Consider the following 20,343-nt stretch of genomic DNA (forward strand, 5'->3'; position numbering starts at 1 on the left):
GAGGAACAAACATCCGAACATCCAAACTCACAAACCCACAAACTTTCACATTTATAATATTAATAGGATGTATTTAATCACAGATTTTATTAAATTATTAGATTTTTTTTACTACAAAAATATATATATATATATATATATATATATATATATATATATATATATATATATTCTCTGCTTAAAAGTACAGACTTGGTAAAAGTGAAATTTCATGATTCCTCAGACCTCTAGCTTTTTATCAGCCTCCTGACGGAGAAGATTAATGTGTCTTTAATGGAGGAGGACTATTTGGTTACTTAGCTCAATCTTATTTGTTTGATCGGAGTGACCCTATATTTAAAGCTAAAGCTGTTCTCACAGATGTTTTTCAAGGCCTTCAAATCTGGCCTTATCGAGAAAAAGGTTGGGACTTGTTTTTACTGTTATATAAAAACCCTACGCCTCCTGTACTAGACGAGACAGTCTCCACTAAGTATCCTGAAGATCTTGAAGAAAACATGAAGGCTTTCATCATCTTGCTCGTCCTGGTTGGCTACTGCTATGGACAGTCAAAGCTTGGTGAGAACCATTTATTCATATTTAGAAAAGAAAAAAAATAATCCATTGGATTTCCAAACCATAAGTGAATGGACGCAACGCCGAGCCATCCTAATTTCAGTATTTTACTTCTTACAGGAAAATACAATCTTGAAAGTGCTATCTCTGTCTCCGGACTGTCTGCAGGGTCATATATGGCTAGCCAGTTCCATGTTGCCCAGTCTAAGAGGGTTATTGGAGCTGGACTTTTTGCTGGAGGTACACAGAGTTTTTAATATTTTATGTAATAGCCCTAAAGAGTATGTCGACTATAAATAGATGTTCTATAATGAGTTTAATGTTATAATGATTTTTAATATACCTTGACGTATAGGTGCTGAATAACAATCTGTCTGCAGTCACCACTAGAAAAAGCTGATTGAATATGGTTGTACATTGATTTCATAGAAGGATTTGGTACATTGTACATGGGCACAATTTATTTAATAATTAAGTAATATTTATTACTCCGACTTAAAAAGACAAACAAAAAACATAAATAAAATATCACATCTAACATAACACAGCTAAATATTATGTATTGATCAATGCGTCTCATCCAAATTTGCAAAAATGATCACAAGGATCTCTATTATTTAATATTTATTTATTGAAAAAAATATATAAAATACTCTCTCTTTCTCTCTCTCTCTATATATATATATCTTTGATTTGATTGAATTATTATTATTATTATTATTATTTTTTTAATGTAGATTGTGTGCCCCATACAGGGATCACAAATGCTGGGACAGTACTAATTCAGAAGACAGGAGGGGTAGGGGGGGCCTGATGCCGCAGGACAGACTGTTACATTTTTTCTTGTAAATATGGTGATTTAAACATTGCAATAGTTCCCCTTATCGTTACCTCACATCCAGGATCTTGCTGTTACATTTTCTGACAATTCTGTAGTCAAGTTTACAATCTTACAATAAATTCTCTTCTATTTGACTCTTACTTTGCCCTTGTCTTGTAAAGAATGGATATAGTGTGTGGTTTTTCAAACTTAAGACCCAACCCTGAGCACCTTGAACATGCCTCCAAATCTACCCTGAGTACTTTAGCCACACCTCCAGACCCACCCCTGAGGATATCCTTATAATAATACTATCTCATTTATAGCACCAACATGATGATGCCAACTACAGCCGTACTCATGTAACACTGTTAGAGAAAGCTTTGTCTATAGTATAATGCTGATATAATATTGCCAGATACAGCAATGCTCATGTTATAGCATTACCTATACATTAAAGTGTCACTTACTGTATATATGGTCGTCTTAGTAACATCAGGGACTGTACTCTATTAGTAAATACATATACAGTCCTATGAAAAAGTTTGGGCACCCCTATTAATCTTAATCATTTTTAGTTCTAAATATTTTGGTGTTTGCAACAGCCGTTTCAGTTTGATATATCTAATAAGTGATGGACACAGTAATATTTCAGGATTGAAATGAGGTTTATTGTACTAACAGAAAATGTGTAATATGCATTAAACCAAAATTTGACCGGTGCAAAAGTATGGGCACCTCAACAGAAAAGTGACATTAATATTTAGTAGATCCTCCTTTTGCAAAGATAACAGCCTCTAGTCGCTTCCTGTAGCTTTTAATCAGTTCCTGGATCCTGGATGAAGGGATTTTGGACCATTCCTCTTTACAAAACAATTCAAGTTCAGTTAAGTTTGATGGTCGCCGAGCATGGATAGCCCGCTCTCAAATGGTCTGAAAACAAAGATTGTTCAACATAGTTGTTCAGGGGAAGGATACAAAAAGTTGTCTCAGAGATTTAACCTGTCAGTTTCCACTGTGAGGAACATAGTAAGGAAATGGAAGACCACAGGGACAGTTCTTGTTAAGCCCAGAAGTGGCAGGCCAAGAAAAATATCAGAAAGGCAGAGAAGAAGAATGGTGAGAACAGTCAAGGACAATCCACAGACCACCTCCAAAGAGCTGCAGCATCATCTTGCTGCAGATGGTGTCACTGTGTATCGGTCAACAATACAGCGCACTTTGCACAAGGAGAAGCTGTATGGGATAGTGATGAGAAAGAAGCCGTTTCTGCAAGCATGCCACAAACAGAGTCACCTGAGGTATGCAAAAGCACATTTGGACAAGCCAGCTTCATTCTGGAAGAAGGTCCTGTGGACTGATGAAACAAAGATTGAGTTGTTTGGTCATATAAAAAGGCATTATGTATGGCGTCCAAAAAAAACAGCATTCCAAGAAAAACACTTGCTATCCACTGTAAAATTTGGTGGAGGTTCCATCATGCTTTGGGGCTGTGTGGCCAATGCCGGCACCGGGAATCTTGTTAAAGTTGAGGGTCGCATGGATTCCACTCAGTATCAGCAAATTCTTGAGAATAATGTTCAAGAATCAGTGACGAAGTTGAAGTTACACCGGGGATGGATATTTCAACAAGACAATGATCCAAACACAGCTCCAAATTGACTCAGGCATGCATGCAGAGGAACAATTACAATGTTCTGGAATGGCCATCCCAGTCCTCAGACCTGAATATCATTGAAAATCTGTGGGATGATTTGAAGTGGGCTGTCCATGCTCGGCGACCATCAAACTGAACTGAACTTGAATTGTTTTGTAAAGAGGAATGGTCCAAAATCCCTTCATCCAGGATCCAGGAACTGATTAAAAGCTACAGGAAGCGACTAGAGGCAAAAGGAGGACCTACTAAATATTAATGTCACTTTTCTGTTGAGGTGCCCATACTTTTGCACCAGTCAAATTTTGGTTTAATGCATATTGCACATTTTCTGTTAGTACAATAAACCTCATTTCAATCCTGAAATATTACTGAGTCCATCAGTTATTAGATATATCAAACTGAAACGGCTGCTGCAAACACCAAAATATTTAGAACTAAAAATGATTAAGATTAATAGGGGTGCCCAAACTTTTTCATAGGACTGTATATATATATATATATATATATATATATATATATATATATATATATATATACTATGGACATACCAGTCGCACCTATATGATAGTGCCAGGCACAGTTGTACAAGTACAACAGTTACACCCCCAGTGGTCACTCCCTTAACTACATGGTCTGGCAGTCCAGCAGTGCCACAGCAGCCTCCATTCAACCTCTCAATATCGAGGACCCTTAGCTGTTGCTGACAATTTAGGGCCTCAGATCACTAGTTCCAGACACATCTATGATGGAGGATCCAGTTCATGGTCAGCACACCACCCACTCCCCAACGTAGAGTCACTGTTTGTGAAGCTAAAAACACTGGATTCCAGGACAGCAGTGTCTCTGTACACCATCAATTGCTGGTGGGACAGTGGGTCCCTATAGATATATATGGGCTCCACTTCAAAGCTGTTAAAGGGACAGGCATCCATTATCTGTGGAATGTTAAGTTAAGAAAAGCCAAACATAACAAATGGAAGCAACATCCATAGTCCAGCTATTTTTAGGACATGTCTCTCATTCAGTCAGTCAGTGACAGCTATCAGGAGAGGAGTAGTTGTAGGATCTCCCTGTCATTGACTACTGGGATCATTCCCAGTGTGATGTGTTAACAGAGGAAACAGGCCACAAATCCACAATGCCAATTCCAGGGCCACAGATATAAATGGGAGTTGTAGTTTCTGGTAGTAGGTGAGGTGTACATACTGGGAGTTGTAGTTTCTATTAAGTAAAGTGACACTCACACTGCTGCTGCTGACCGCCCCGGGGTGTCCGTGGTAAACCCCGGGGAAACTGGACAGCAGACGGCATGCGAGCGGTCAGCTTTAAAACCCATTCATTTGAATGGGTTTTCAAAGGTGACCGCCCGTGAGCGTTTTCAGCCTCTCCGCCTGGTGTCCTCTCTATTTTATGTAATAGCCCTAAAGAGTATGTCGACTATAAATAGATGTTCTATAATGAGTTTAATGTTATAATGATTTTTAATATACCTTGACGTATAGGTACTGAATAATAATCTGTCTGCAGTCACCACTAGAAAAAGCTGATTGAATATGGTTGCACATTGATTTCATAGAAGGATTTGCTACATTGTACATGGGCACAATTTATTTAATATTTAAATAATATTTATTACTCCGACTTAAAAAAACAAACAAACAAACAAAAAAAAAAACATAAATAAAATATCACATCCAACATAACACAGCTAAATATTATATATTGATCAATGCGTCTCATCCATATTTGCAAAAATGATCACAAGGATCTCTATTATTTAATATTTATTTATTGAAAAAAATATAGAAAAATACTCTCTCTCTCTTTCTTTCTCTCTCTCTCTCTTTCTCTCTCTATATATATTTGATTTGATTGAATTATTATTATTTTTTTTTAATGTAGATTGTGTTCCCCATATAGGGATCACAATGTACATTTATTTCCTTATCAGTATGTCTTTGTAGAATGGGAGAAAATCCACGCCAACACGGGGAGAACATACAAACTCCTTGCAGATGTTGTTCCTGGATTCAAACCCTGGACTCCGATTTGATTGAATTATTGAATAGAATTCCTTAATATAAAAAATAATATTATAATACCTTAGGATTAATTAATTCATTCATTATTATATTATATCTCAATGTCTTTAATATTTGGAGAACTTTGCAATTAGATCAAATTACATTAAACAAGTTTGACATATATTTTAAAGATTCTAATATATTAAATGTTAACATGACATTATTAAATACAATTTTTATCAATATTCTAAAACTTTAATACATTTGGCTTTACTAAACTACAGTCAATAATAAAAGTCAATAAATGTATCTGTTAAAGATAAACTACTTTAGCTTGATATTTGAGAATTAACATTTCTTATGTATTGCCTCCAATATCCCCATTTTTCTAGTTAATACAGAAATATCATTACTTGTCATTGGTGTGATTGGGTATAATCCTTTTGTAATTAAGATTATTATGATTACTTTCTGATGTTTTCAATGGTGCGGTCTCTTTCAATGTCTCCACAGGACCATACTACTGTGCCCAGGGAAGCTTGATCTCTGCAACCAATGCTTGTATGAAACTCCCTACAAGTATCAATGTTGCTACACTGCAGAGCAAGGCTCAGAGTTATGTCAACAGTCTACTCGTCGATCCCTTGTCCAATCTCGCCAACAGCAAAGTGTTCATCTTTTCTGGAACTCGTGACAATGTCGTAGTTCCAGGTGAGTCTGATAATATAGACCCAATTGTTGCCTGCCTGTTGGATCCTTCCACGTAAGGTCAAGTTGAGCAGAAAGAGGTCTACCCTAGAATATCTATTGATCAGGTAAATGTCCACCATTGGGCTCCACCTTCTACATGTAATGTAAGAGATTGACCAATGGCTCCATCAACCACCAGACTCTCCGGCTTTGGCCCGATAGACTGACTACTCATTTTACATCCAATAGTGAACAGAGGACTTAAGACCATAACACATTCATTTCACAACCATCTACAAGTTTTCTAACTTGTCCTCACCTTTGAATATTTTACAGTGGAGATAGGCCCCATAGCAACTACTACCTTATTAGGAAAACCCATATGAGGACTGTCTATGCAAGTTTATATAGACCTACTCCAATAAACATCAATGTTAGTTTATTTTGTCAGAAGAAGAAGGGACCTAGATCATAGAATACATATTGGCCTTCTCAATTTTACAAATGGTTGGTCCACCATAAATGGGAATGTGTACTTGTAGTAGTAGTTCTTCATATGTAGCTTACCCTTAATGTCTATTGTTGGGGTGGTCTGGTTTGGACTACCCTTTTTAGATTGAAGGTCTCCCGTAGTACAGATGCTCATGGGAGGTGGATTCTAGCTGGAGGAATCTCATCTAAAGGTTGAAGTTGAAATCAAGTGTTGTCTATTGGTTTCAGTGGGTCCCAATCTTTTTCCAACCAGTTTGTTCTTTATTTTAGGTGTGGTGAAGAAACAAGAAGAATTTTATGCATCCTACATCACCAATCCTGGAGGTATCAAGACTGTGTATGACATTGCAGCTCAGCATGGAATGGTAAGAGCAATATTGATAGATATCCACAAGATAGTACAGTTATTGGGTAGTCCCACTCCCTATATAAGGTTCCTGTTTCATTCTTAGTGGAATCTGTCTTCCTCTGTGCTCATTACCTCCTCCTTCAACTTATGTTATTTGTGGTGTCTTACAGCCCACAGACTTCTATGGAGGTGCCTGTGGTTCAACCAATCTTGACTATATCAACAACTGTGACTACAATGGGGCCTATGAAGCTCTCAACCACATCTATGGGGGGCTGCAGGTGAGTGGGGTCTTCTAGGTCTTTGAAATCTAAAGATATATGATAACACAAGGTGGTAACATATAAATGTCTACACTGTTTCCTTGCAGAAACCAAGCAGTGGTGCTCAACTCACCGGACAGGTAAGAAGTTGTATTTAATGGGTTGTAACTAACTCTGCATTTTGAGCGTAACGCAACATATCTAGGTCCCATATCACTTCTTTAGCTTACCTCTGGTTTACCTGTGTAGCATATATCATAACATAACTATTCCATCTCTCAATGGAGGTCATCATCCTCTTTCCTCATTTTCTACTTGTTATAGTCCTACCCTTGTTAATTAATAGGGATCTGCATCCATGTCCCCATAGGCATCCCCATTAGGAGATGAAAAGAAGTCAGCCCTGCCCCCTATCGCCTAAGAAAAATGACTTGTCTGCAGAATATTGAGTGACATGACCACCCTTGGAGCTGCTGAATGGCTGATGGGACTTAAAAAAGGGGAGGAACATGTGTAGGAGGCAATTACCCAGGCTACTTTCTTCTGAAAACAGTGTCATAACCTGTTACGGTTGTCTCTGGCATTATAATAGAACTGAGCTGCAATACTAGAAACAACCCTTGAAGAGGTGTAGCTCTGTTTCTGAAAGAAAGTAGCCATGTTTTTCTGTATAATTCCAGAGGTCAGCAAGTTGTAGTCATAATTTTCTATCTGGTCCCCAAGTGCCATTTGTATATTTAACACATACAGTATGTCATAGCCAGAACGGGGATAACTGGTAAATCTTATTATCTCCTCTTAACCATTTACCCCAAATCTAGTCTGTTTCAATTGGAGAGAGTTGGAGAGTTTTCACTGGATTCTCCATACTAACACATTTATGTGGAGAACCTCTTTAATATCTTGTCCGATTCTGAGGGACCTTGGTAGACCTTGAGTAATTCTCAACCTCCACATCTTTCTTTTTAATATGTACTGTCTTCTCTTTCAGTTGATCTTGTTTGACCAGACTGAATTCTTTAAACTGGCTGCCCCTTCAACATATGGGATGGACACTGCTGGATACATCTACGTTCCTGCAGCATGCCAGAGTGGAGCACGTAAGTAATGGGCTATGCTGTTAGAACCTGATGGTCTTGGCATTATCTCATGATCCTGGTGGTATCTGGGGATCCTAGTAGTAGTTAGTGGTCCTAGTAGTATTAGGTGACCCCAGAAATATGTAGCACTCCTTGTAGTATTGTTTGGTCTTGACTTAATCTTATGGCCCTGGTTATATTTGGTAGTTCTAGCAGTATCAGGTGCCCCTGAGATTGTAGTATGGGATGGCCTTCTTATTATCTTATGGTCTTCATAGTATCTGAAAGTCCTGGCAACATCAGGTACTTCTGTCTTTTTTGAGTAGTTCTTGTAGTGTATGATGTTGTTGGTATTATCTCATGGTCCTGATAGTATATGCTGGCCCTGGAAGTATCAAGGTTGGTCAGCAGAATCCAGTGGTCCTTCTAGTATACGATAGTTTTGGTATTATGTTATGGTCCTTAATACATGCAGTTCCCATAGTAGTATATGGCAGTTCTTTGCATTCCAGCAGCTGGTGGTCTTTCTAGTTTTTAATGGTCTTGGTATTATATCATGGTTCTGGCAGTATTTGATAGTCTTGGCAATATTTCATGATCCTGGTAGCATTTTGTGGTTGTGGTAGTATTTGGTGGTCTTGGTATTATCTCATGGTTCTTGTTGTGTCTGGTTGTTAAGACAATCATGATTTTCTCTTATTCTCTTGTAGTATTTAATGGCTTTGGTCCTGGTAATATCTGGTTGTCCCAACAGCTTCTAATATTAGGTTAGGTAGTATCTGGTGACCCTGGTGATATCTAGTAGTCTTGATGATTTTTAAAGGTCCTGGCAGCATCTAAAGATTCTGGTGGTACCTGGTACCATTGGTAGTTTTTGGTGGATTAGGGTGTATCTGGTAGTCTGGACAGCATATTATGTTTCTAACTGTTTTAGTGACTCTGGTAATTACTATTGATCTTGGTGGTGATAGTCTTGTTAGCTGTGTACTATATGGCAGTATTATTCAAGCCAAAAAACTGTTTAAAAATTGCAAGTCGGTATGTTGAATGAAAAAGTCCGTCTAATCCAGGGCCTTATCGCTTTAATACATGGTTACAAAGACAGGTTGGTAAAATGGGTCTTGAGTTCTTGTGGTAGAGGTGTATGAGTAAGGGTAGGGATGTGGAAGGGAATGTGCCCCTACCTTTCCCATTGGCCTTTTAGACTAGTCATACCTTGAACAGTGATGTTTCTGCTTTATTCCTTTACCTTCTTTTATGTTGTTTCTGTCATTTTCAGAATGCAAGCTTCATATCGTCTTCCATGGATGCCTGCAAGCAAGGTGAGAACTGGGCACGACATTATGATCACACTTGCTCAGACCTACATGGGACCTCATGAATATCTATAAGGCCCAATGGCCTGTGCATGATTGGAATTTTTTTTTTTTTACATTTCTTTTTGTTTTGCAGAGAAAAACTTGGTGACAAATACGCAAGATACACTGGATACAACCAGGTGGCCGATCTGAACAACTTCATCATCCTGTATCCTCAGGCCAAGTCCAACATGTCTAACCCCAATGGATGCTGGGACTGGTCAGTATAAGACATGTGACTTCTGAGCAACTTTTTATGTGATACAGTGTGCTAAGCTGTGTATCTAAGTCTGTTATGTGGGATACTGTCTTTTAGGCCATGTATCTAAGCCTCTCATGGGTATCTATGCATATTCTATGTGATCCTGTTGTATATCTAAGCCTATGATATGTGACACTGTCTGCTTAGCTAGTATGGTGTCTGTAAGCCACTGTATCTAAGACTATTGTATGTGTGATACAGTCTCCTTCTTTCCCTCTACAGGTGGGGATACAGCAGCATTGCATACGGTAAGACTTCTTTTCTGCAATCTTACATCTTATGTAATTGAGGACAACTTTTAGTCCTTCACATTATAAGTTCCTACAGCTTAGGCTCCACCTTCTGATGACATCATACAAGTGTGTGGGGTCATCTTTGCTTCAGTGCATACTGGGAATTTGAAACATTTTGTAGATCAGCCATTCAGGATATCTGAGTGTCAACCTCTGTAGGTGCTGCAGTGGAGGCCATATTGGTTCACACCCAGCTTTCCCAGATATCCAAGTGTCACTCAAAATTTGTACATTTCTGTATTTTTATTGAATATCTTTTTTATTTTCAGCTAACAAGAACGGATATCAAATGACTGGAATTGAGAGGATGATGCTGAGGACCATGGGACAGTACTAATTCAGAAGACAGGAGGGGTAGGGGGGTCTTGATGCCGCAGAACAGACTGTTACATTTTTTCTTGTAAATATGGTGATTTAAACATTGCAATAGTTCCCCTTATCGTTACCTCACATCCAGGATCTCGCTGTTACATTTTCTGACAATTCTGTAGTCAAGTTTACAATCTTACAATAAATTCTCTTCTATTTGACTCTTACTTTGCCCTTGTCTTGTAAAGAATGGATATAGTGTGTGGTTTTTCAAACTTAAGACCCAACCCTGAGCACCTTGAACATGCCTCCAAATCTACCCTGAGTACTTTAGCCACACCTCCAGACCCACCCCTGAGGATATCCTTATAATAATACTATCTCATTTATAGCACCAACATGATGATGCCAACTACAGCCGTACTCATGTGACACTATTAGAGAAAGCTTTGTCTATAGTATAATGCTGATATAATATTGCCAGATACAGCAATGCTCATGTTATAGCATTACCTATACATTAAAGTGTCACTTACTGTATATATGGTCGTCTTAGTAACATCAGGGACTGTACTCTATTAGTATATATATATATATATATATATATATATATATATACTATGGACATACCAGTCGCACCTATATGATAGTGCCAGGCACAGTTGTACAAGTACAACAGTTACACCCCCAGTGGTCACTCCCTTAACTACATGGTCTGGCAGTCCAGCAGTGCCACAGCAGCCTCCATTCAACCTCTCAATATCGAGGACCCTTAGCTGTTGCTGACAATTTAGGGCCTCAGATCACTAGTTCCAGACACATCTATGATGGAGGATCCAGTTCATGGTCAGCACACCACCCACTCCCCAACGTAGAGTCACTGTTTGTGAAGCTAAAAACACTGAATTCCAGGACAGCAGTGTCTCTGTACACCATCAATTGCTGGTGGGACAGTGGGTCCCTATAGATATATATGGGCTCCACTTCAAAGCTGTTAAAGGGACAGGCATCCATTATCTGTGGAATGTTAAGTTAAGAAAAGCCAAACATAACAAATGGAAGCAACATCCATAGTCCAGCTATTTTTAGGACATGTCTCTCATTCAGTCAGTCAGTGACAGCTATCAGGAGAGGAGTAGTTGTAGGATCTCCCTGTCATTGACTACTGGGATCATTCCCAGTGTGATGTGTTAACAGAGGAAACAGGCCACAAATCCACAATGCCAATTCCAGGGCCACAGATATAAATGGGAGTTGTAGTTTCTGGTAGTAGGTGAGGCGTACATACTGGGAGTTGTAGTTTCTATTAAGTAAAGTGACACTCACACTGCTGCTGCTGACCGCCCCGGGGTGTCCGTGGTAAACCCCGGGGAAACTGGATAGCAGATGGCATGTGAGCAGTTGGCTTTAAAACCCATTCATTTGAATGGGTTTTCAAAGGTGACCTCCCGTGAGCGTTTTCAGCCTCTCCGCCTGGTGTCCTCTCCGCCCATGGGAGGTCACCTTTGAAAACCCATTCGAATGAACGGGCTTTAACCGGTTAAGGACCGCCATACGTAAATTTACAGCCTGCGGTCCAGGTACCTAAAGACCGGACTATTGTCAAAATACGTCCTGTCTTTAGGTACCTTCTTGGCGGGGGGAGGGGTGCGGGGAGGACGGGGGTTAGGTGTTACTAACACCTAACCCCTTCCTCAATAACGTCCAGTCGGAACTGAGTCCGACTGGACGTTTTAACCCTTTCGATCGTGCCGTGAAACATCACGGCGCGATCGAAAGGCATCCGCCAACAATTGAATCAGATCGGCACCCCCCGCGGCGAGATCGGGGGGTGCCGATAGCAGTAAAAGGTAGTCTGGGGTCTGGCCAGTGACCCCAGACTGCTCGGAGCCCCCACATACCTGGTGATCCTGCCAGGACCTTCTGATGTCAGGCTGTGCGTCTACACAGCCTGACATCCTGCTACGGAATGCCATGTGGGACACCTGCATGCTGTGTCTCACATGGCATTCTATATCAGCAAAGTATTGCTGATTGAAGTGTCCTAAATGCACACATGAAAAAGTAAAAAAAAAATAAAAAAAAAAATAAAATGAAGTGTATGAAAAAAATTAATAAAGTAATAAAGCCCAAAAATCCCTTTTTCTCTATAGAAAATGAATTATATAAAAAAAGAACTAAAAAGTAATAAAAACAATGCATATTTGGTATTGTCGCGTCCGTAACAATCTATACAATAAAACTGAAATAATATTTAATGTACACGGCGAACGCCGGAAAAAAAACCCGGAAAAAACTCGCCGGAAGTAATGATTTTTCGCCGTCTCACCATACAAAATATACTATAAAAAGTGATCAAAAAGTCATATGCATCCGATAACAGTAGCAATAAAAAGCGCAGGTTGTCCCGCAAAAAATAAGCCCCAACCAACACTGTCAACCGAAAAATAAAAATGTTACGCCTCTCAGAAGATGCTATGCAAAAAACATTGATTTATTTCCCCAAATGTGTTTTTCCTCTGCAGAACTAGTAACACATAAAAAAATAACAAAAATGAGGTATCGCCGTAACCGTACCGACCCGCAGAATAAAGGACACATGTTACTTATACTGTACGCTGCATGGCGCAAAATTAAAAAAGTAAAACTCAATACCAGGATTGATTTTTTTTTTTTTAAATCCAGCAAAAAAGGGTTAATAAAATGTATTCAATAAGATGTAGACACCCAAAAACGGTGTCATTACGAAATGCATCTCATCCCGCAAATAACAAGTCCTTATATGGCCGCGTCACCAGAAAAATAAAGAAAATATAGCATCTAATAATGTGAAGACAAAAGTCCGCAAAAATCGCCAAATTATTAGAACACAACTGGCTGCGGCAGGAAGGGAATATATAAGCTGTGCGAGCGGATATCAGGGGACACCCCATATTTACAGCTTATGAGGGAACAGACACCAGAAGTGACCCCCAAAGTGACCCCCAGAGTGACTCGACCAATCATAGGAGCTACTGGGACATAGTAGGGAATTTGGTGTCTGCAATGTTCTCCGCACAGCTTATATATTCCCTCTTCGCCATCCGCTGTGCAGTCACATCTGGCATACTAATCCTCACTACACCCCCTGATACATTCTTTGAGGGGTGCAGTTTTCAAAATGGGGTCACTCCTTTGGGGAATCCAGTTTTCTGGTACCTTACAGGCTCTACAAACATGACATGGCAGCCAGATACCAAACATCTGAATCTGTACTCCAAAAGCCGCATAGCGCTCCTTCCCTTCTGCGCCCTGCTGTGTGCCCAAACTGCAGTTTATGCCACATGTATGCCACTGGTGTACCCGGGATAACGGACGTAATGTCATATGTGGGTATAAACTGATATTAGGGCACAGCTGGACACAGAAGGGAAGAAGGGTTATTGGGTTTTTGGAGCGCAGACGGTTTGGTTTTTGGATGCCATGACACTTTTGCAGAGCTGAAACGCCAGTAACGTGGAATCCCCTGATATGAGATGTTATTTTGGAAACTACACCCCTGAAGGATTTATCCAGGGGTACAGAGAGCATTTTTAACCCCCAAGTGTTGCTATAACTTATTATCCATAAATGAATACGAAGCTGATTGTGAAAGGTGAAAATGACCATTTTTCCAGGAATACATCCTTTCAGTGCGTAATATGTTGTGCCCGGCTTGTATCAGAGATGAATGCTCTAAAAGCTGTTGTGCCCAGGATACCCGCTTAACAGTTTTTGGAGTGTCTCTGCTGACATAAGTCGGGCACAACATGTTGCACACTGAAATGGCAAATCAGTAAAATTTTCATTTTTAACTTCTCTATCAGTTGCGATTTCATTTCTGGAAACTAAATAAATGCAAAACTCAAGGGTTAAAAAAATCTCGCTACACCACTTGATAAATCTCATCAGTGGGGTAGTGTCCAAGATGGGGTGACATGTCTGCAGATTCCACTTTATTGGCAATTCAGGGGCTTTGCAAAAGTGGCATGGTGTGCTCCAAAAACCAATATAGCGCTCCTTTCCTTCTGTGCCCGGCTGTGCCCAAACAGCCATTTATACCCACATATGGCATTAAGTCCATTATCCGGGGTACACCAGTGTCATACATGTGGGCATACACTGCTATTTGGGTACCCAGCAGGGTGCAGATGTGAAGGAGCAATATGTGCTTTTGGAGTGCAGATTTAGATTCTTCGTTTTTGGACACCATGTCACATTTGCAGAGACCCTAAAATTGCCCCTACAAAATGGGGTCACTTCTTGGTGAATTCCAGTTTACTGGCACCTTCAGGGCTCTGCAAAAACAACATGGTGCCCAGAGGGTCCCTCTAAATCTCTACCCCAAAAGCTAAAACGCACAGTGGTCCTTCCCTTCTGAGCCCTGCTGTGTGCCCAAGCAGCAGTTTACACCCACATATATAATTTTTTGACCCCCGGGATGGCCCCTTAATAGTTTTAGGAGTGTAGGTCTCTGACAACACAAAATGGGTGCAACGTATTGGGCACCGAAATGGCATATTTTTAAAAATTTCAATTTTCATTTTGTACATTAATTTTTGGAAAGCATTTTAGGCTCAAAATGATAATACCCCTTGATACATTCCTTGACAGGTGTAGTTTCTAAAATGGGGTCACTTTTGAGGGGTTTCCACTGTATTGGTACTTTAGGGGCTCAGCAAATGCGACATGGCACCTGAAAACTATTCCAGCAACATCTGCCCTCCAAAATCCAAATAGCACTCTTTCCATTCTGAGCCCCACCATGTACCCATACAGCAGATTTTGGCCACATATGGGGTATTGCCGTGTTCAGAAGAAATTGTGTAACAAACTGTGGGGGGCTTTTAATTCTTAAACTATTTGCAAAATTAAAAATATGGCGCTAAATGGACGATTTATTGGGAAAAAAAGTAATATTTCATTTTCACGTCCCAATGTTAATAAAATCTGTGAAACACCTGTGAGGCCAAAATACTCACTCTACCCCTAGATAAATTCTATGAGGGGTGTAGTTTCCAAAATGGGGTCACTTTTAGGGGGTTTCCACTGTATTGATACTTTAGGGGCTCTGCAAATGCGACATGGGATCTGAAAAATATTCCAGCAAAATCTGCCCTTCAAAAGCCAAATAGCCCTCTTTCCATTCTGAGCCCTGCCATGTTCCCATACAGCAGATTATGGCCACATATGGGGCATTTCTGTGTTCAGGAGAAATTGTGTAACGAACTTTAGGGAGCTTTTTCTCCTTTATCCTCTTGTGAAAATTTAAAATTTGGGGCTAAATTGACAGTTTGTTGGAAAAAAAGTAATTTTTCATTTTCAAGGCCCAATGTTAATAAAATCTGTGAAACAGCTGTAGGGTCAAAATGCTCACTCTACCCTTTGATATGTTCTGTGGGGGTGTAGTTTCCAAAATGGGGTCACTTTTAGGGGGTTTCCACTGTATTGGTACTCTAGGGGCTCTGCAAATGAGACATGGCACCTAAAATTATTCCAGTAAAATCTGCCATCCAAAAGCCAAATAGCGCTCCTTCCATTCCAAGCCCCGCCATGTTCCCATACAGCAGAATATGGCCACACATGGGGTATTGCCGTGTTCAGGATAAATTGTTTAACAAACTGTGGGGGGCTTTTACTCCTTTAACCCCTTGTGAAAATGAAAACTTTGGAGATAAAGTGACATTTTAGTAATTTTTCATTTACACATCCCAATGTTAGTAAAATCTGTGAAACAACTGTAGGGTCTAAATGCTGACTATACCCCTTGATGAATTCTGTGAGGGGTGTGGATTCTAAAATGGGGTCACTTTTGGGGGGTTTCCATTGTTTTGGTACTCTAGGGTCTCTGCAAATAAGGCATGGTGCCTGAAAATTATTCCAGCAAAATCTGCTGTTCAAACACCCAGTGTCGCTCCTTCCCTTCCATGCACTGTCGTGTGCCCAAAAGTCAGTTTATACCCACATGTGGGGTATTTCTGTGCACGGGAGAAATTGCACAATAAACTATCAGATGCATTTTCTCCTTTAACCCTTTGTGAATGTGTTAATTTTAGGTCTAAATGAATGTATTAGTGAAAAAAAATGAAATTTCTAAATTTCACTGCCATATTATTTTTATTCTTATGAAATGCTTAAAGGGTTAACAAACATCCCAAATGCTGTTTTGAATAATTTGAGGGGTGCAGTTTTGAAAATGTGGTAATTTATGGGGGTTTCTATTATACAGGCCTTTATAATTACTTTCAGAACTGAAGTGGTCCCTAAAAAATTGGTTTGGAGAATTTTCTTGTAAATCTGGAAAATCGCTGTTACACTTTTAAGCCTTGTGACGTCCAAAATAAATTAAAAGATAATCAAAAGATGATGCCAATATAAAGCAGAGATATGGGAGATAATATTTATTCATGTATTTGGATGGTATGACTATCTGCTTGAAAAGTAGAGAATTTCACATTTTGAAAATTGCTATTTTTTTCAAATTTCCATCAAATTTCCTAGTTTTTTTTATAAATAAATGCAAAAATATTGATTAGTGTTTACCACTAACATGAAGTATAATGTGTTACGAAAAAAACAATCTCAAAATCATTTTTGTAAGTTAAAGCATCTCAAAGTTATTGCCATTTAAAGTGACACATGTCAGTTTTGAAAAAAGAGGCCTGGTCTTTAACATACTTTTGGGCCTGGTCCTTAACCGGTTAAAGCCGACCACTCGCATGCCGTCTTCTGTCCGGTTTCCACTGGGTTTACCATGGACAACTCTCACCTACTGCCAGAAACTACAAGTCCCAGCATGTACACCTCACCTACTGCCAGAAACTACCAACTCCCAGCATGAGGTGTACATGCTGGGAGTTGTAGTTTCTGTTAGTAGGTGAGGTGTACATGCTGGGAGTTGTAGTTTCTGGTAGTAGGTGAGGTGTACATACTGGGAGTTGTAGTTTCTGTTAGTAGGGGAGGTGTACATGCTGGGAATTGTAGTTTCTGGTAGTAGGTAAGGTGTACATGCTGGGAGATGTAGTTTCTGGTAGTAGGTAAGGTGTACATGCTGGGAGTTGTAGTTTCTGGTAGTAGGTGAGATGTACATGCACGGAGTTGTAGTTTCTGGCAGTAGGTGAGGTGTACATGCTGGGAGTTGTAGTTTCTGGTAGTAGGTGAGGTGTACATGCTGGGAGTTGTAGTTTCTAGCAGTAGGTGAGGTGTACATGCTGGGAGTTTTAGTTTCCTGTAGTAGGTGAGGTGTACATGCTGGGAATTGTAGTTTCTGGTAGTAGGTGAGGTGTACATGCTGGGAGTTGTAGTTTCTGGTAGTAGGTGAGGTGTACATGCTGGGAGTTGTAGTTTCTGTTAGTAGGTGAGGTGTACATGCTGGGAGTTGTAGTTTCTGGTAGTTGGTGAGGTGTACATGCTGGGAGTTGTAGTTTCTGTTAGTAGGGGAGGTGTACATGCTGGGAGTTGTAGTTTCTGGTAGTTGGTGAGGTGTACATGCTGGGAGTTGTAGTTTCTGGTAGTAGGTGAGATGTACATGCACGGAGTTGTAGTTTCTGGCAGTAGGTGAGGTGTACATGCTGGGAGTTGTAGTTTCTGGTAGTAGGTGAGGTGTACATGCTGGGAGTTGTAGTTTCTGTTAGTAGGGGAGGTGTACATGCTGGGAGTTGTAGTTTCTGGTAGTAGGTAAGGTGTACATGCTGGGAGATGTGGTTTCTGGTAGTAGGTAAGGTGTACATGCTGGGAGTTGTAGTTTCAGGTAGTAGGTGAGATGTACATGCACGGAGTTGTAGTTTCTGGCAGTAGGTGAGGTGTACATGCTGGGAGTTGTAGTTTCTGGTAGTAGGTGAGGTGTACATGCTGGGAGTTGTAGTTTCTGGTAGTAGGTGAGGTGTACATGCTGGGAGTTGTAGTTTCTGTTAGTAGGGGAGGTGTACATGCTGGGAGTTGTAGTTTCTGGTAGAAGGTAAGGTGTACATGCTGGGAGATGTAGTTTCTGGTAGTAGGTAAGGTGTACATGCTGGGAGTTGTAGTTTCTGGTAGTAGGTGAGATGTACATGCACGGAGTTGTAGTTTCTGGCAGTAGGTGAGGTGTACATGCTGGGAGTTGTAGTTTCTGGTAGTAGGTGAGGTGTACATGCTGGGAGTTGTAGTTTCTAGCAGTAGGTGAGGTGTACATGCTGGGAGTTTTAGTTTCCTGTAGTAGGTGAGGTGTACATGCTGGGAATTGTAGTTTCTGGTAGTAGGTGAGGTGTACATGCTGGGAGTTGTAGTTTCTGGTAGTTGGTGAGGTGTACATGCTGGGAGTTGTAGTTTCTGGTAGTAGGTGAGGTGTACATGCTGGGAGTTGTAGTTTCTGGTAGTTGGTGAGGTGTACATGCTGGGAGTTGTAGTTTCTGGTAGTAGGTGAGGTGTACATGCTGGGAGTTGTAGTTTCTGGTAGTAGGTGAGGTGTACATGCTGGGAGTTGTAGTTTCTGGTAGTGGGTGAGGTGTACATGCTGGGTGTTGTAGTTTCTGGTAGTAGGTGAGGTGTACATGCTGGGAGTTGTAATTTCTGGTAGTAGGTGAGGTGTACATGCTGGGAGTTGTAGTTTCTGGTAGTTGGTGAGGTGTACATGCTGGGAGTTGTAGTTTCTGGTAGTAGGGGAGGTGTACATGCTGGGAGTTGTAGTTTCTGGTAGTAGGTGAGGTGTACATGCTGGGAGTTGTAGTTTCTGGTAGTAGGTGAGGTGTACATGCTGGGAGTTGTAGTTTCTGGTAGTTGGTGAGGTGTACATGCTGGGTGTTGTAGTTTCTGGTAGTAGGTGAGGTGTACATGCTGGGAGTTGTAGTTTCTGGTAGTTGGTGAGGTGTACATGCTGGGTGTTGTAGTTTCTGGTAGTAGGTGAGGTGTACATGCTGGGAGTTGTAGTTTCTGTTAGTAGGGGAGGTGTACATGCTGGGAGTTGTAGTTTCTGGTAGTTGGTGAGGTGTACATGCTGGGAGTTGTAGTTTCTGGTAGTAGGTGAGATGTACATGCACGGAGTTGTAGTTTCTGGCAGTAGGTGAGGTGTACATGCTGGGAGTTGTAGTTTCTGGTAGTAGGTGAGGTGTACATGCTGGGAGTTGTAGTTTCTGTTAGTAGGGGAGGTGTACATGCTGGGAGTTGTAGTTTCTGGTAGTAGGTAAGGTGTACATGCTGTTTCTGGTAGTAGGTAAGGTGTACATGCTGGGAGTTGTAGTTTCAGGTAGTAGGTGAGATGTACATGCACGGAGTTGTAGTTTCTGGCAGTAGGTGAGGTGTACATGCTGGGAGTTGTAGTTTCTGGTAGTAGGTGAGGTGTACATGCTGGGAGTTGTAGTTTCTGGTAGTAGGTGAGGTGTACATGCTGGGAGTTGTAGTTTCTGTTAGTAGGGGAGGTGTACATGCTGGGAGTTGTAGTTTCTGGTAGAAGGTAAGGTGTACATGCTGGGAGATGTAGTTTCTGGTAGTAGGTAAGGTGTACATGCTGGGAGTTGTAGTTTCTGGTAGTAGGTGAGATGTACATGCACGGAGTTGTAGTTTCTGGCAGTAGGTGAGGTGTACATGCTGGGAGTTGTAGTTTCTGGTAGTAGGTGAGGTGTACATGCTGGGAGTTGTAGTTTCTAGCAGTAGGTGAGGTGTACATGCTGGGAGTTTTAGTTTCCTGTAGTAGGTGAGGTGTACATGCTGGGGATTGTAGTTTCTGGTAGTAGGTGAGGTGTACATGCTGGGAGTTGTAGTTTCTGGTAGTTGGTGAGGTGTACATGCTGGGAGTTGTAGTTTCTGGTAGTAGGTGAGGTGTACATGCTGGGAGTTGTAGTTTCTGGCAGTAGGTGAGGTGTACATGCTGGGAGTTGTAGTTTCTGGTAGTAGGTGAGGTGTACATGCTGGGAGTTGTAGTTTCTGGTAGTAGGTGAGGTGTACATGCTGGGAGTTGTAGTTTCTGTTAGTAGGGGAGGTGTACATGCTGGGAGTTGTAGTTTCTGGTAGAAGGTAAGGTGTACATGCTGGGAGATGTAGTTTCTGGTAGTAGGTAAGGTGTACATGCTGGGAGTTGTAGTTTCTGGTAGTAGGTGAGATGTACATGCACGGAGTTGTAGTTTCTGGCAGTAGGTGAGGTGTACATGCTGGGAGTTGTAGTTTCTGGTAGTAGGTGAGGTGTACATGCTGGGAGTTGTAG

At 40.8% G+C, this 20,343-nt stretch overlaps 1 protein-coding gene across 1 annotated transcript; it reads left to right on the forward strand.

The window, feature by feature from the left end:
- The first annotated feature begins 497 nt into the window (after nt 1-497).
- On the forward strand, nt 498-10,179 carry LOC142204583 (poly(3-hydroxybutyrate) depolymerase-like). Its single transcript, XM_075275899.1, has 12 exons — nt 498-558; nt 676-795; nt 5,570-5,767; nt 6,509-6,603; nt 6,758-6,868; nt 6,958-6,990; nt 7,842-7,950; nt 8,640-8,696; nt 9,209-9,251; nt 9,382-9,507; nt 9,772-9,797; nt 10,112-10,179. Exons 1-12 carry the CDS (start codon nt 498-500, stop codon nt 10,177-10,179), a joined length of 1,047 nt encoding a protein of 348 aa, XP_075132000.1.
- The last annotated feature ends 10,164 nt before the right edge of the window (nt 10,180-20,343 follow it).

Source organism: Leptodactylus fuscus, chromosome 5 (assembly GCF_031893055.1).
Source record: "Leptodactylus fuscus isolate aLepFus1 chromosome 5, aLepFus1.hap2, whole genome shotgun sequence".
In the NCBI taxonomy this organism is placed as follows: Eukaryota; Metazoa; Chordata; class Amphibia; order Anura; family Leptodactylidae; genus Leptodactylus; species Leptodactylus fuscus.

Excerpts from the sequence above, each read along its gene's own strand:
- LOC142204583 (XM_075275899.1), top strand. The coding sequence starts at position 498 with ATGAAGGCTTTCATCATCTTGCTCGTCCTGGTTGGCTACTGCTATGGA. Across the intron at positions 6,869-6,957 it reads ACATCTATGGGGGGCTGCAG|AAACCAAGCAGTGGTGCTCA; the intron begins GTGAGTGGGGTC and ends GTTTCCTTGCAG. Across the intron at positions 6,991-7,841 it reads GTGCTCAACTCACCGGACAG|TTGATCTTGTTTGACCAGAC; the intron begins GTAAGAAGTTGT and ends CTTCTCTTTCAG.